General features: G+C 55.3%; 1 protein-coding gene and 1 long non-coding RNA gene across 10 annotated transcripts; both read left to right on the forward strand.

The window, feature by feature from the left end:
- The first annotated feature begins 7 nt into the window (after positions 1-7).
- GLT6D1 (glycosyltransferase 6 domain containing 1) lies at positions 8-12220 on the forward strand. 9 transcript variants are annotated; one of them, XM_042912960.1, is made up of 7 exons: positions 1534-1890; positions 2106-2244; positions 3425-3504; positions 6306-6350; positions 10599-10675; positions 10761-10898; positions 11344-12220. In XM_042912960.1, the coding sequence occupies exons 2-7, from the start codon at positions 2199-2201 to the stop codon at positions 12005-12007; spliced, it is 1050 nt and encodes a 349-aa protein (XP_042768894.1). In that variant the 5' UTR covers positions 1534-1890; positions 2106-2198; the 3' UTR covers positions 12008-12220. The 9 variants fall into 9 exon arrangements, with proteins under 9 accessions (XP_042768901.1, XP_042768894.1, XP_042768896.1 ...); XM_042912962.1 differs by lacking the exon at positions 2106-2244 and having other exon boundaries at positions 1536-1890; XM_042912959.1 differs by lacking the exon at positions 1534-1890 and having other exon boundaries at positions 1905-2244.
- Positions 12221-12470: 250 nt separating this feature from the next.
- On the forward strand, positions 12471-14837 carry LOC122205020. Its single transcript, XR_006195874.1, has 3 exons — positions 12471-13843; positions 14533-14691; positions 14788-14837. It is a non-coding gene; the product is annotated as an uncharacterized LOC122205020 (long non-coding RNA).
- The last annotated feature ends 629 nt before the right edge of the window (positions 14838-15466 follow it).

Genomic DNA, 15466 nt, shown 5'->3' on the forward strand with positions numbered 1-15466 from the left:
GCCACCCACCCCCGCCCCTCATGGATGTCCTTGAGCCTATGACGGGAGCGCCCTGGAGTCCACCTGGACGGAGTGTCCAGCCAGGTCAGAGGCCGCAAAGGGAGGTCGGGTCGGGCAGGCTGGGCGATAGGCACCCTGGGCCGGAGCCCCCGCGGGCTGCAGAGGCCCCGATGATGCTGGGGCCTCGCTGGCCTCTCTGCGCCCCGGGGGGCTGGGCAGCAGACGGCCCTGCAGTTCCCATCCCCGCCTGGCCTACGTGTCTGGGCCTGAGAGCACCGTCGTGCCCACGCAGCTAAGCACGCAGGACACTGTGCGGCCGTCCTGGCCGTGACGATGCGACCGTGGACTCGGAGTGAAGGTCCACGGAGCCCAGGAGGTGCCGAATCCCAGGAGAGGGGCCGGAACGAGACAGAGGTTTTGAGGTTTGGGGTCTGGAGAACAGAGAGGGGGGTTCGGACAGATGTGGGCCTGACCCCTACCCTGCCCCCTCCTGGCCAGGGTCCAGAGCAGTGGCGGAAGGACCCCCGTCTCCCTGTGCTGCGTGCGGGCACAAGGCTGGCTGGTGGCCGGGGGCCGGGACTGAGCAGGACGTGGGACCCCCGAGCCTGTGTAAGACACCAGGTCTCAGCGCATGCACCGATGGAGTACTTTCTGTTTCACTGAGCACCTGCCGGGTCCCAGGGCTTCTCCTGGCAGAGGGGGAGGCAGACCAGGCAGGTGGTAGTGGTGGTGACCGGGGCCTGCCTGCCGCGCTCGCTGCCCTCCAGCCTGCTGGCCGGCCCTCGTGGGGAAGGGCCCCCTCCCTGGCCGTCCCCCGTTACGGCCGGTTCTGTCTCCACGCCTCTGTCCTGTTCGGGTGTGTGGCTTCTGGAACACGGCACCCGAAGTAACGGGTCCCTGCCCCGCCCCCCATTCCGCTTCGTCGTTCGTTATCGGGCTCCGGTTCCCAGGGGTCCCCTTCCCTGTCTGATTCACCCCCGAGGCAACGACTTCTCCCTCCGACCAAACCCGGCCTCCCCCGGTCCCTCGGCAGGTACAAAGTGACCTAAAGGATGTTAAGTCCGGCTGTCCTTGGAGGAGGGGCTTAGTCGGGGTTCCCTAAACCGGGTGAGTCCCGCAGCCACAGTCTCAGGGACTCCTCTGAGAAGGCGCTGCCCCCACGGCGTGGTCTCAGGTACGAGTCTTTCCATCACTGAGCAAAGGCCAGGCGGGGCCACGAGGCAGTGCGAGGGCGGGGCGGGTGCGTTCGGTTCATGCCGGCGACTCCCTCTGGCACTTGGCACAGGCACCTGTAGCCCCCTTGAAGATGGGGGGGGCGCTGGCTGGTGGAATGTGCTGGATTCCCCTCTATGAGAGAAGCCTCCCCTCACTCAGACCCGGCCCCCCGCGGCCTCAGCCTCTGCCCACTGCCCTCGTCCTCCCGGGCCGCCTCCGCCTCTGGACACGGCCGTCGACGTTCCGCTCCGTAGACACTGGACGGTCACAGGCACGGACGTGCTCACACCTGCTTCCCGCACTTCGGGCCCCCTCTGCTGTGCGGGCACGCGACTCTGCGGTGACAAGTTGTTACGCAGCCCCGGGGGGTGGAGACGCCACACATACGTGTTACTTTCCCGGTAATAACAACGCCTTTATTTCCAAAGGGGAGGGTAAAGGAAGACGCGTGTGACGACCACGGATCAGGACGCAGGGGTCACGCGTGACTGTGATTTCGTTGTTCGCTAGTGGACCTGACAGGCCGCACGGCACAGAAACGTGTCACCTCTGTGGTCGGAGAGGGGAGTCCTGCATAGGCTTGCCGGGGAGCACAAGGGACGCGCTCCTGGGCGGGGGTGGACGGCACCTGCAGGACGAGAAAAGAGAAGCGGGCGCGCTCTTTCTGCCGTGTGGGTGAGCACACGCACCATTCAAGACACCCCGCGGTGGGTAAGGGTCGGTCCCTAGAGAATGAGGAGGGAAAACGGAGGAAGCGAAAGGCAAAGGAGCGCTTAGAAATACGCTCTGCCTTTCGGATGGGACAAGGTCCCGTCGTCTGGCAACCGTGAGAAGCCCCCGCTGGCAGGTGCATCATTATGACTGACTTTCTGACGTCCGCATCATCAAAGGGTCTGCCGACGTCACCATCCACGGCAGGCTCACCATCCCCGAGAGCAGGGCACAGGGTCCGGCCTGTGATTTCACAAAGACCCGGAGACAGAATGCTTGGGAAACACCCACCTGGGCTCTTCCATCCTCCTGGCCGAGGTACAGGGACCCTTTTGGGGGGGGGGTGTGGAAAAATTCGAGGGGTTGTGGTGACCGTGGCACCTGCTTGGAGCGGTGTCACCGGGGCACATGCTAGAGAGACCCCTCCGTCCCCCTCTGCCTGGCATCTCTGACGCCCTTGAATTTGAGCGGTGGCCCGTTGCCCGTCACGGGCGTGAAAGCCGTGTCCAGGGCGGTGCTGTCCAAGCGGACCATCTGGCGGAAGAACGGCATTTGCAGCGTCCGCTTTTCTAGTGGCCACGTTGTAAAAGCTAAAAAGAACGTGTGGATTGATTTTCACAGCATATCGGCACTTAGTTCGGTAGATCCGGCCTATTATAATCTCGAGATCTTACCAATGTGACATTATTAAGGAGATCCCTTACTTCTTTCCATTCCCCCTGCGTCTGCCTTCAGTGTGTCTTGTGCACTCGGGGGACAGCTGAGGTCAGAGCAGCCGCACGTGGCTGGTGGCGACTGAGCTGCTCAGCGCGGATCGAAAGCCTCTTGCCCGTTAACTGAGTGCTCAGAAGTGAGGCATCAGAGGCCTCCGCTCTGCTTCGGCCACGTAACCCTCCAGACGTGTGAACAGAAACCCCGCGTAAACCCTCCCGTGTGAGCTCGGGGGGCTGGCTGGAGCCGAGCTCCACGTTTCAATGTAGGGCCTACGCTTTGGGCTTTAATCCCTGTCTGGAAGCACCGACCTTCGCGGGAGCTCGTAGTTTTTGTTTAAACCCCCATTTAGTCTTGGGACAAATGAGCCATCCTACTATCTGTGCGAGAGAAAAGAACAAGAGATCTACTCCGGGGACACACCACGCCTCCTAGTTCAGGAAGACTTCCTCTCGTGACCTCGCTTTACTTTCCCAGCCGTGCGGTGGGGGAGATTTCGTGCGTCTCTTTTCTGCCACGCGGGTGGCATTCGCTGAGCAATCGAGGAGGACCACGGCCGCTGCACTAGGTCCCGGGGGGGCACCCGGCGCCCCGAGGAGCTGCGGGAGGACAGAGCCCCCCACCCCCACCCCGGCCGGCCTGGTGCTGCTGGCCGAGCGCTCTGGAAGCAGGGGCTGTGGTTGGTGTCCCCATGTCTGCAGATTAGACGTTGTGAACCATGGTTGCAAGTGGCAAAGGCACGTGAATGTTGACTATCTGACATCTTCTCTTCTCCTTTTTCGTCCAGGAGACAATGAATTTGAAGAGAAAGATTCTGGTGCTGGTTTCATGTGTGTTTTCCTTCCTGCTGCTGGAGCATCGTCTCAGGTAAATAGATGCCAGGGAATCACAACCCGTAGTGACTGGCACAGATGGGGTGGGGTGCTGGGTTTTGGCCAGACGTTGGCAACACTCTGGAAAGTTCCCTTCCCTCCGTGGGACGAAGCACCGTGCGATGGCTAAGGGTTGTTTCTGAGGGAGCAGCGCTGACCCCAAGCACCTGCTCCCGGGAGCTTTTCCATTCTTGACGGAGGGGAGGCAGACGGTCCAGAGGCTGGAGGGAGACGCCCGTCGGGAGTTTGCACAATAAGAGTCGTGACGGAAAAGGGAAGCAAGGCCGACGATAGCACGGGGCTGCTCTTCCAGACAAACAGCCCCAGCCTGTGTCCACGATGACCGGCGTCCGGGCCACAGCGGCAGGCGTGGCCCAGGGGGCGCCTCTCTCCCGATCCTCGACTCCTCCCCACTCCTCACGACGGCCTCAGGAGCAGGGCTCTCTCCCCACGAGCTATTGGAAAGGCATCATATTGTGAGAAAGAACATGTTTAAACATGAAGCCCTCACAAAACGCACATCTGCTAAAAGGCTTGTGTCCAAAATATGCAAAGAACTCTTACAGCTCAACAACAAGGAAACAACTAATTAAAACGGCAAATCCGAAAGGACAGCTCAAGAAGCTACGCAGGGAGCAGACGGGCACATCGTGTGTCACGACACAATTGCAGATAGAACAAGGAGCCCCCGCCACACGCCCGTGAGAACGACCCGAATCCCGAACCCGACAGCACACACACCGGGGAGGACGCGGGGCAGCGGGATTCTCGTTCGCGGCAGGGGCCACGCAACACGGGGCAGCCACGCTGAGGACTGTCTGGCGGCTTCTTCCAGACCTAAACACAGTCTCTCCAATTACCTAGCAATCATGCTCATGAGAATTTATCCAAGTGGTCTCAAAACTGTGTCCACAAACAACCGACAGCTTTATTCGCAGTTACTGAGAATTAAAGTGACTGAGATGCCCTGCAGGGGTGAGCGGATAAAGTGCGGTGCGTCCAGACCAGGCAATGTTATGCGGCACTAAAAAGAGATGAGCCACGGAGCCACGGAGCCACGAACACACGGGTGAGCCTTAAATGCGGGTCACAAAGAACAGGAAGCCCATCTGAAAAGGCCACGCAGTGTATGTTAAACTCACATGGCGGGGGCAGGGGGGTCCTGTATCTTGTCTGGAAAACCTCCCTCCAGAAGGGGCATCTCGTGGCCAGAAGCTTTGTTGTATAAAGACCCACAGGCGCCTGGGGGCTCAGTCGGTGAAGCGTCCGACTCTTGATTTAGGCTCAGGTCATGATCTCATGGTTCGTGGGTTCGAGCCCTACGTTGGGCTCTGCGCTGACCGTGTGGATCCTGCTTGGGATTCTGTCTCGCTCTCTCGCTCTCTGCCCCTCCCCCGCGCACACTCACTCTTTCTCACCAAAAAAAAAAAAAAAAGACCCTGCAGATTGATAGCAAAGCCAGCAGGAGCCAGGCGGTTCCAGTGGTGATCAAGCCAGAAGGGATGGAAAACCAGAGACAGAAGGTCCCAGAGGCATCCAGAAAGTCAGCTTTCTTGCCTACCAGCTCGGGAATATTCTACACACGGTGCGTCTCCGTTAGGCAAGCGTGTGTGTGTGTGTGTGTGTGCGTGTGTGTGCGCGTGTGGTGGGGGCAGGTCCAAGGAGAGGGGTGTTCGGGGAGCAGGACAGAGATGACAGTCCCGCATCGCAAGCTTTGTTGTCCCTGGAGCCCGCGGGGAAGCCAGGAGGACCACACGTCCGTGTGATGGTTTGCTGCTCGGTGATTAGAAGACCACAAACCAGTGCAGGTTTGTGGGCTCCGTGAAGTCGGCCGCATTGCAAGCAGCTGGGTGTGTGGGCACACAGCGTGGGTGGTCGGGCCGGACCGGGCGGGGACGGGGGGCGGCAGGGAGCCAGGCGCCCTTCCCTGCGTCCCGTGGGCTCAGCCCCTCCCCCGCCCGCCCGGGACGAGGCCGGCTCCGCCGTGCGTTGGGCCCCTCTGTCCGGGGTGGTGGTGTCTTTAGGTCAGGACCCCCTCCTCAACCAACCGCGTCTTCCACTCCTCCAACGCTCGGTACAACCCCAGGAGCCCGTGACACCGACATTCTAAAAGAAAGGCCACTTTGTGGTGAGTTGGCCGTTTGTCACTTCGTGGTTTTAGTGCAGCTCGGCACTGGCTGGATTTTGACAGTCTGATCCTGGAGGGTCCGATGATGAAATTGGGGTGCCCTCTCGAGCTTCTTCCCTTACGGACAGCACGTCCCAGCACTACGGGAGCAAGCCACCTAATGCGCTCGTTAAAGCACCACAGAACTCGAGGTGCATCACGTACTTAGATGAAAACCAAAGACGACGACTGACTCCTTCTCCAGCCCGTTCACACTAACACGGCACAGCCACTCGCGGGGGACGAGGCCGCTGAATCCGCACAAGTCAGGAACACGCGGACAAGCCCTTTCTTGCCTTCCCACTGTGGCCATCGCCTCCTCGCCCTGCCCCTCTTCCTGACCACGTGTCCCCTCCCAGACGCGCGGAGATAACTTCTCTCCGCGCGGCACGGCTGACCCCCAAATCGGGTCGGATGGACCACTTACATACCCAGAGCCTGTCCCCACCGGCAGCCCCTAAGCCTGGGGGCCACTGGTCGCCTCCTCAGCTCCCCCAGGGCAGTGTGAAGGCTGTAGGGCCACAGCCGTGGAACCAGTGCCTGACGGCACCCCACGCCGCGGGAGCTCCGTAAGTATTTGCTGAACACACGGGTGACTTATAATAACTCGGTTTTCCCTTCGCTCGCAGGCCTCCCGCAGAAGAACTCAGGCTCTCAGACTGGTTTCATCCTGGGTAAGAATGAACACGCCCACCCCCGCGCGAGGATAATAGCGCCCAGTTTGGAGCCATGGGCCTCTCCCGGTCACCCAATCATAGCTGCCCCGGGAGGCTTCCTGCGGCCGGAGTTGCAATTTTTAAGGCCGTCGATGTGGGCACGCGGTACTTGGTTTAACCGTCTTGGCGTAGTGAGTGACAGACTGTCTTTGGGGGTGGCTTGAAGATGCCGTGATGGCCCCTCTATATTTTGGCACCCGCGCTGGGGAGCCCCGTCCCCGTCTGTAACGGCCGAGGAGTACTGGACTTCAGGGCCATGCACCGCCAGGCACTCACCCTACTCCCTACTGGTTTTAGATTGTCTACGGTTTGGGGCTTTTGCAATGATATTTCAGCGACACACGTTGGACGTCGATCTTTTCGACTGTCGCGCGAGTTGATCTGTGGGACAGATCCCCAAGACAGAGCCATTAGGTCAAAGAAGACAGGCGTAGGGGCGTCTGGGGGGCTCAATTGGCTAAGCATCCAACTCAAATTAAAAAAAAAAAAAAAGAGGAGACACTCAGTAAGAAAAGTAAGCGTTCCAGCATTATAACTCGCCCTGGACTGGGTGCTCTCTCTGGCTCTGCAACAGTCTTGAGCCAGACCTCCCTCCCCCCACCCTGGGTATGTTTCCTGTTTCTCGTTATGTCGTTACGGTCCTTTGTTTAATGACTTTTATAAAGTCTGTATTTTTTTTTTTTTTTTATTTTAGGGAGAGAGAGAGCACAAGTGGGGGAGAGGGGCAGAGGGAGACAGAAAGAGAGAATCTTAAGCAGTCTCCGTGCTCAGCATGGAGCCCGACTCGGGGCTCAGTCTCACAACCCCAGGATCATGACCTGAGCCGAAATCAAGAGTCGGACGCTTAACGCGCTGAGCCACCCGGGAGCCCCCTAAAGTCTGTTTTCTTTGTTATTTATGGTCTCGCTGAAATCCCTGGTCAGTTAGAAAGAGTCAGGTTTCTAGACTGCCACATTCTTGAAATGATCCGTTTCTCAACCCGAAATTACCAGACCGGCAGAGAAAGAAGACGGTATGACCTGTACACGGGGGACATTGCCCCCGGAGAAGACAATAAAAGTGCCCACCCCCCCACCCTCCGTGTGGCCCCAACCGTCACCTTGCAGACTCAGTGCAGTGTCGTGGGCCGTGTTCCCCGTGCCGTACCTCTCGTCCCGTGACTTGCTTTTCCTATTACCGGAGGTCTGTACCTCACTCCCCGTCCCCTGTTTTGTCAACGCCCGCCCCCCCTCCACGGGCAACCACGGGTTTGTTCTCTGCATTTAAGGAGTCTGTTTTTTTGTTTCTTTGTTCATTTGTTTTGTCAGAATCCATGTATAAGAGAAATCACATGGTGCTTGTCTGTCTCTGACTGACTTGTTCCGCTTAGCACAATACCTTTCTAGCTCCTTCTGTGCCGTCACGAATGGCGAGATCTCATTCTTTTCTGTGGCTGATCAGTACCCCGTTGTGTGAACACACCACGTCTTATCTGTTCATCTACTGACGGACCCCCGGGCTGCTTCCATACCCTGGCTGTCCCAAACAATGCTGCTATAAACATGTCGGACCATGTAGCTTTTGGAATTAGTGTTTTCATTGCCTTCGGGTAAATACCCAGAAGGGGAATTACTTCTGTTTTGAAATTTCTGTCTTAGACTTTTTTGAGGAACCTCCGTACTGTTTTCCACAGCGGCTGCACCAACTCACGTCCCCACCAACAGGGCCCGAGGGTCCCTTGGGTCCACATCCTCGCCAACACGTGTCGTTTCTTGTCTTTTCGCTACTGGCCACTCTGACAGGCGTGAGGTGATGCCCCGTTTTGGTTTTGATTTGCATTTCGCTGGTGATGAGTGATGTCGAGCATCTTTTCACGTGTCCGTTGGCCGTCTGGATGTCTTCTTTGGAGAAATGTCTGTTCAGGTCATCTGTCCATTTTTAATTTTTTTAAATTATGTTATTATTATTATTTTTAACGATTTTATTGTTAAGTAGCCTCCACGCCCAAATCCAGCTCACAACCCCGGGATCGAGAGTCACATGCTGTACTGATGAAACCAGCCAGGTGCCCCCATCTGTCCATTTTTTTTTTTTTTTTTTTTTTGGCAGATAGAGTGTGTGCGCAAGTGAGGCAGAGGGGCAGAGGGAGAGTCAGAGGGAATCGTAAGCAGGCGCCGTGCCCAGCACAGAACCTGATCCCACGACCCTGGGATCATGATCTGAACCAAAATCGAGTTGGACGCTTAACGAACTGAACCACCCAGGCACCCCTCTAGTTTTCTTGCTGGATTGTTTTTTGGTGTTGAGTTGTATGGGTTTTTAAAACTATTTTGGATATTAATCCTTTATCGGGCATGTCATTTGCAAATATCTTCTCCCATTCAGTAGGTCGCATTTTCATTCTGTGGATGGTTTCCTTTTTTGTGCCAAAGCTTTTTAGTTTGATGTCGTCCCAGCTGTTTGCTTTTGCTTTTGTTGCCCCAAGACTTAATTCAGCTGTTTCGACTATGTGGCTAACAAGCCCACAAAAAGATCCTCGACATCATTAGTTATCTGGGAAATGCAGATCCAGATCATGGTGACATACCGCTTCACACCCTACGATGTGTAAAGACTGCACGATGACTAGATTCCGAAAGTTAGACCACAGGAGATGTTGGTGAGAAAGCAGCGAGTTTGGAACTCTTGCGAACTACTGGTGGGAACGTAAAACGATGCAGCTGCTTGGAAACGTTTGGCAGTTCTTTAAAAAGTTAGCCGTGAAATTACAGTATGACCCAGAAATTTCCCCTCTAGGTACACACCCAAGAGAATTAAAAAAAAATGTATGTTTACAGAAAGTCTTGCATAGAAACGTTCATAGCGGTACCATTGATAGTCGCCGAAAAATGCAAACCACTAAAACGTCCATCGACTGACAAGTGAATAAACAAAATCCATGCCACAGAATATTATTTAGCCACAACAGAAAGGAACTACTGATCCATGCTACGATTCAGAACCTCCCCACGAGCAGGCTAAGCGAAAGAAGCCAGGCACCAAAGACCACGTGCGGCATGATTCTATTTGTATGAAATTCCCAGTATAAGCAAATCTACACAGACCGACGGTGGATTAGTTGTTGCCGTGGGTTACAGGAAGGGGGGGGAATGGGCAGGGACTTCTGGTGGGTACAGTGGTGTATCGAAATACTTCATTTTTTTTTTGGAGGCAACTGCAAATAGCATTGTGTTTTTAATTTTAGTTCCTGCGTGTTCCTTGTTAGTATATGGAAATGGATTCATTCTGTGTGTGTGCTGATCTTGTGTCCCGTAACCTTGCTGACTTCACTTGTTAGTTCTAGGAGATTTGGGTAGATTTTGTAGGATTTTATATGTAAACAAATCATCTGCATATAGGGATGTTATTATCTTCTCCTTTCTAGTCTGGTGCTTTTATTTCCTTTTCCTACCTTATTGCAATGGCTAGAATTCACATAACTTTGCTGACTGTGAGCTGGTGAGAGTGAACATCCCTGCCTCATTCCCAGGTTTAGTGAGAAAGCATTCAGTCTTGCACCGTCGAGTATGATGTTAGCCACAGGATTTTTGTAGATGCTCTTGATCAAGTTAATTCCCCTCTATTTCTATTTTTTCTGGGAGTTTTTCATTTCTTTCTCTTCTTTCTTTTTTTTTCATCATGAATGGGTGTTGGACTTTGTATAATGTTTTTTTCTGTGTCAACTGCTATGGGCATCCTACTGTTCTTTAATTTCCTGCTATGGCAGGTGCATCAAACGATTTTCACATGTTGAACCAGCTTTGCGTGCTTTAAGTGCTGTTATTGAAAGCACATCTAACGTCTCTCTCCTTTTTAGACTTTTTACTTCTGCCAGATTGCACTAATGGACCTAATGCAAGAGGGGGAAGTTTAGAGAAAGCACCTTCTGGATCTTCTAGGGAAAGGGGAGGGAGAGAAAAAGAGGAGGAAGGGAAGATAAAGCATAGGGACACAGAGGTAGTGTGCGTGCAGCCCTGGCTTCAGGCAATACCAGAGGGCGTTCTGACTCTGAGCTGCCTCAGTTCAGCTGAGCCGGAGCTCAGAGGAGGTCGTCCCTGGGCCCAGAGGCAGGTGGCGTGGTGACAAAAGCAGCAGGTGCTGGGTCTCGCGTGCTGACCCACATGTGTCAGCCCTGCGGTATTAGGCAGCTCGCTCAACCGATCTGCGCCTCTGTTTCTGCACACCAAGAGCAAGGACCATAATTGTGCTTCCCGCACAGACCGCTGCAAGGACCGAATGAACACCAACACAGTGCCCGGCACGTGGTAAGGGCTCCGTAGGCGTCAGCTGGTGTCGCTTGGACGGCCTCCGCTGGGGCACCGGCTTCACTGGCTTCTCGTCTGTTAACAGGAAACGCCCTGATGTTGTAACAGTCACAGACTGGCTGGCCCCAGTCATATGGGAAGGCACCTTCAATAGACAGGTCCTGGGGAGATACTACAGGAGACAGAACCTCACCATAGGCTTGGCTGTCCTTGCTACTGGCAGGTAGGGGCCATCGGTTTGCCCCGTTTTATTCTGAAAAAAAAAAAAAAAAGTACGAATGAGTGCCCGGGGACCTTCTACCTCCAAAAGGCTGCCCGTAGCTGCCCACAACCACCGTATGTGGCTGTCCTGAACAAAAACAAAGACTCCTTCCTTAGCCGGGTCGTTAAAGCCACTTGGCTGCCTTTTTACAGATACCATGGAGTTCAGTTTCTTTCTTCCCAACAGTCGTTCCAAAACTTTAAAGGCTTTTTTCCCAGACCCTCCAGGTCAATATGTCCTTTCTCACTGACCAGTGCAGTCGAAACTATAGACCGGGCCTGTCTCCCCTTTCCTGTCGGGGGTCCTGGAGCGTCGGTGACTCATAAGTCAGACGTTTGGGGACGTGCGTTCCTCTCTCGCGAGCGTTCGGGGAGCGGCTTCCTCCGTGCGTGTGTGTGTTTTGCAGGACTGCGGACCAGTACCTGGAGCTGTTCATGCGATCAGCGAATAAGCACTTCATGACCGGCTACAGAGTCGTCTTTTACATCATGGTGGACGCCTTGTCCAGGCTGCCGGACCTGGAGCCAGATCCTCTCCGAACTTTCAAGGTCCTCCCCATCAAAGGAGACCGGTGGGGTGACTTTCACCTCACACGCATGAGTTCCCTGGCTGAACACATACTAGGGCACATTGAGGACGAAGTCGACTTTCTGTTCAGCATGACCGTCAACAGGGTCTTCCAGAACGACTTTGGGGTGGAGACCCTGGGCACGTCCGTGGCTCAGCTCCATGCCTGGTGGTACTTTAAAAACAAGGACATCCCTTACGAGAGGAGGCCCAAATCGGCAGCGTGCATCCCGTTTGGGCAGGGGGACTTCTACTATGACGGCTCCGTCATCGGTGGCCGGCCCCTGGAGGTTTTAACCCTCATCGAAGGTTACCTGCAAGGGGTCACTCACGACCACAAGAATGGGCTGAACAGCACCTACGAAAGGCACCTGAACAAGTATTTTTTCACGCACAAGCCCACCAAGCTGCTGTCTCCCGAATACAGCTGGAACGCGGCACTCCGGCCCCCCGCGCAGGTCTGGTCGGTCAAGGCCACGCGGCTCTCCCGCCGGTACTTCTGACCCGCCGGCTCCTGCAAATGCCCAGCGGCAGGTTCCCGGGGTCACGGGCGTCCTGACGCTTTCCTGGCTTCCGGGGCTGGCGCGTGCACACCACCCAAGGGAAATGTTTCTCCTTGCCATTTGGCAAGTCCAGTCCCAATCATTAAAAATGATTATTTAATGTCTACTCACAGTGACGTTGGGACCCATGTACTGTAGAGAGCCGGGACGTCATTTCTGAGGCGTACAATGATTTATTTTTTTAAGTGTATTCATTTTGAGAGAGAGAGAGAGAGAGAGAGACAGGTCAGGGGAGGGGCAGAGAGCGAAGGAGAGACAGATTCCCAAGCAAGGTCCTCAGTGTCAGCACAGAGCCTGATGTGGGGCTCAAACTCACAGACTGCAAGTTCATGACCTGAAGCGAATCAAGAGTCGGGTGCTTGGCCGACTGAGCCACCCAGGCGCCCCAAAATGATTTTTTAAATGGAGAAAGATTATAGCCCAGAAAAAAACATACACACCCAAAAGGGCAAAGGGTTAAAATACAGAGGAGACGTTCATCAGCTCACAGAATACGCATGTGCCTCAGTAGCCAGGGGTGCTAAAAGCGAGGAGGGGGACCTGGGCGGCTCTGGAGGGGGACGTGGGCGGCTGCATGCCATCGTGGAAGAGACCGCTGTATGTTTAGGGCAGGGAGGGCTTAGAGAGTCCCTGCGAGGGCTGGAGGGCCCGAAGCTTTTCTTTATGGGACAACAAAGAGGGTTAGATAGCGTCAGGCCTGAATTGTGTCCCCCAGTTCGCACGTGGAGGCCCTGACCCCAGCACCCCAGCACATGACTACCTGGAGACGAGGTCTTCACAGAGGTGATGAAGTTACGGTGAAGTCACGAGGCGGGCCCCGACCTTTTGAGACAGGGGATCGGGACACACACACACGGAGGGGCGACCGTGTGAGGACACAGGAAGAGACGGCCGTCTGCACGCCAGGAGGGACGCCTCGGGAGGTAGCAGCCCCGCCCCGCCTGGATCTCGGACTGCAGCCTCCAGGACGCGCGGGATACGCGTCTGAGGTTTGAGGCGCCGGAACGTGGGTCCCTGTGACGGCCGGTGAGCCATACAGTGAGCGTCCCCCAACGGCAAATAAAACACTGAAATCCTGAGGATCGGTCCCCGGAGTAGAAGCGGGGGGCCGGGGAGGCAGGCACAAGGCTGCCGGCTCGTCCCCGAGTCCACCTGGGGCCAAGCCCCGTGCCCCTTCGACCGCATCCTGCCACCCCCGCTATTTGGATGCCATGTGACACGAAGGTTTCCTTAAAGGACGTGTTTGTCCAGGGTTAGCCGATTCCACTTTTTCTGGCAGCTGGCTTCTTTGACAAAAGAATGATGCCATGTCATGTTCGGGGACGCCTACTCCTGGGTTTCGCCGAGTGGCTCTCACACAGAAGTCTGTGAATGTCTCCAAACGGAGAAAAGAGATGTTCTGTGAGCCACAAGCCCCGCATGTGCGACGCTTAGCGTTAGCCATCTCAGGTCAGGCCTGAGAGGGGGCCGTGCGGTTCAGTACCTGACTCGAGCAAACAGAAGCGTTTCCCCGACCGGTGGGCAAGGCCGGGGGTCTTACTGGAGGGGCTCTAACCTTCTACCTCTGATGAAATCACGGCATTGGAGACACCGTGAGTTCCCTGGCTTCTCTGGGACAAGGGCAGGTGAACGTGTTCGTGCCTAAAAGTTTCAGGCCCAAGAGCAGGTCTGTCCACAGGACACAAAAGCCAGGGCCGTCTCTCCGAGCAAGCGCGAGCACCCCCACACAGTGGGCGCTGACTCAGCCGTGGAAAAAAATGGAATCTTGCCGATTTGGTAAGTAAAAATAGCGTATCTTTCTCTGGGATCCTTATGATGTCAAAGCTCCTTTTACGCCGTAGGGACGGGCTGTCTGTGTGTGTGTGCATCTGTGTGTGTGTGCCACTTTTCTCACGTAGGGGCCCCGGTCATAGGCTTGGATACATATCTTCACAGATGTGACGTGAACCCTTTATCGAGCTCGTCGACGACATTGGGTTCAGGTTTATACGTAATTTTGGCGAGGATGGTTTTGATGCGCCGAAAACATAATCACCATCTTTTCCCTTACTATGTGTGGGGTAGGATGTCATCCCATCCCATCCGTAGGGTAGGATCCATGGGGTGGGATTCCATCCCATTCTTCCACACAGTGTAGAACTCTCAAGGTTTCTTGCTTATTTGGAATCAGTCAGGAATTATTTTGAGATAATGCAAAGAGTCAGATATCAAAACTTATTTTTTTCTCTAAATATCTTGGCCATTTCCCCCAGCAGTGTTTATTGAATAAATAATGCCCCTTAAGACAGGCCCTTTGTACACCACATTGAGTTATTATACTTGTTAGGGTTCGTTTCTTGATCTTTCTTTCTGTCCCTGAGCTAACTCCCCACGATTGTAATCGCTGTACGTTCATATTTTGTTAGAATAACACAGTATTTGCATGACTTCTCTGACAAACATTTCAAAACTTTTGTTCCTTTTAGATTCTGGTTTGCAGTTCGGGGTAAGGATCCCACTGGAACGTTGACTGGATTGCTCGGATAGCTAGGTTAATTTGAAGATTATTAAATATTTGTGATGTTGAAGGACTCTGCAGGAACATCCCATATCCATTTACTCAAGTCGTTTTTCAGCGTCCCAGAGTAAGGATTTAAAAAATTTTTTCTCCCCGTACGTTCTGCAGATTTCTTGACGAATGAGCAGGAAAGCATCGTGTTTGAGTACCTGTTCGTCTCCAGGGGCTGAGGGAGCCACAGCCAGACATCCGCACCGGCGGCCAGCTCACCGTCGTGCCGGCCTCACGTGGCCGTGGATGTTGCCTTGCTGAGAGGCGTGGGTCTGGGAGGCCCTGTCTTTGCCCAGGGCGTATCTGGGGCGGGATCCGGTCATACCTGTCTCTGGCATTTCCAGACGGTAAGTATGGAGGCCCCTGACCCAGTTTCCTGAGAGCCCGCCCTGCAGCGGGTGGTCCCCGGCTCACCTGGGCAGAGGGGGACGCCTTCCGTCCGGGCACTGCCCTCGTAGTGGCCTTGACTTCCAGGGCACGGCGCTGGCATGTCTCATCTGTGGTGCAGGTGCACGGGCCTGTGTTGACCTGGCTCCTCTGGGGAGCACGGGCTGGTGCTGTGCTCACTCGGCGCCCTCTGACCTGGGCGGGGACTCGTTGCATCGGCTCACGGGGCCCAGGGCACCTCTCTGGAGTCATCCTAGCAGGACCCAGGTGGCGGGAGCAGGTCAGAGGGTACAGTCCAGCCCCTCGCAGGGTCGTGTCCCTGAAGGGACTCCACGGGTGGCCCCATCCGCCAGACTTCAGTGCTGTGTTTGCTGTGGCCCAGACTTCTGGGGGCCACCTGTCCCCTCCTAGAGCGTTCTCACGCCCCTGGGCCCGGCCGGGAGAGGTTGGGAGGCGGACAAGGT

The sequence above is a fragment of the Panthera leo genome, chromosome D4 (assembly GCF_018350215.1).
Source record: "Panthera leo isolate Ple1 chromosome D4, P.leo_Ple1_pat1.1, whole genome shotgun sequence".
Classification (NCBI taxonomy): Eukaryota; Metazoa; Chordata; class Mammalia; order Carnivora; family Felidae; genus Panthera; species Panthera leo.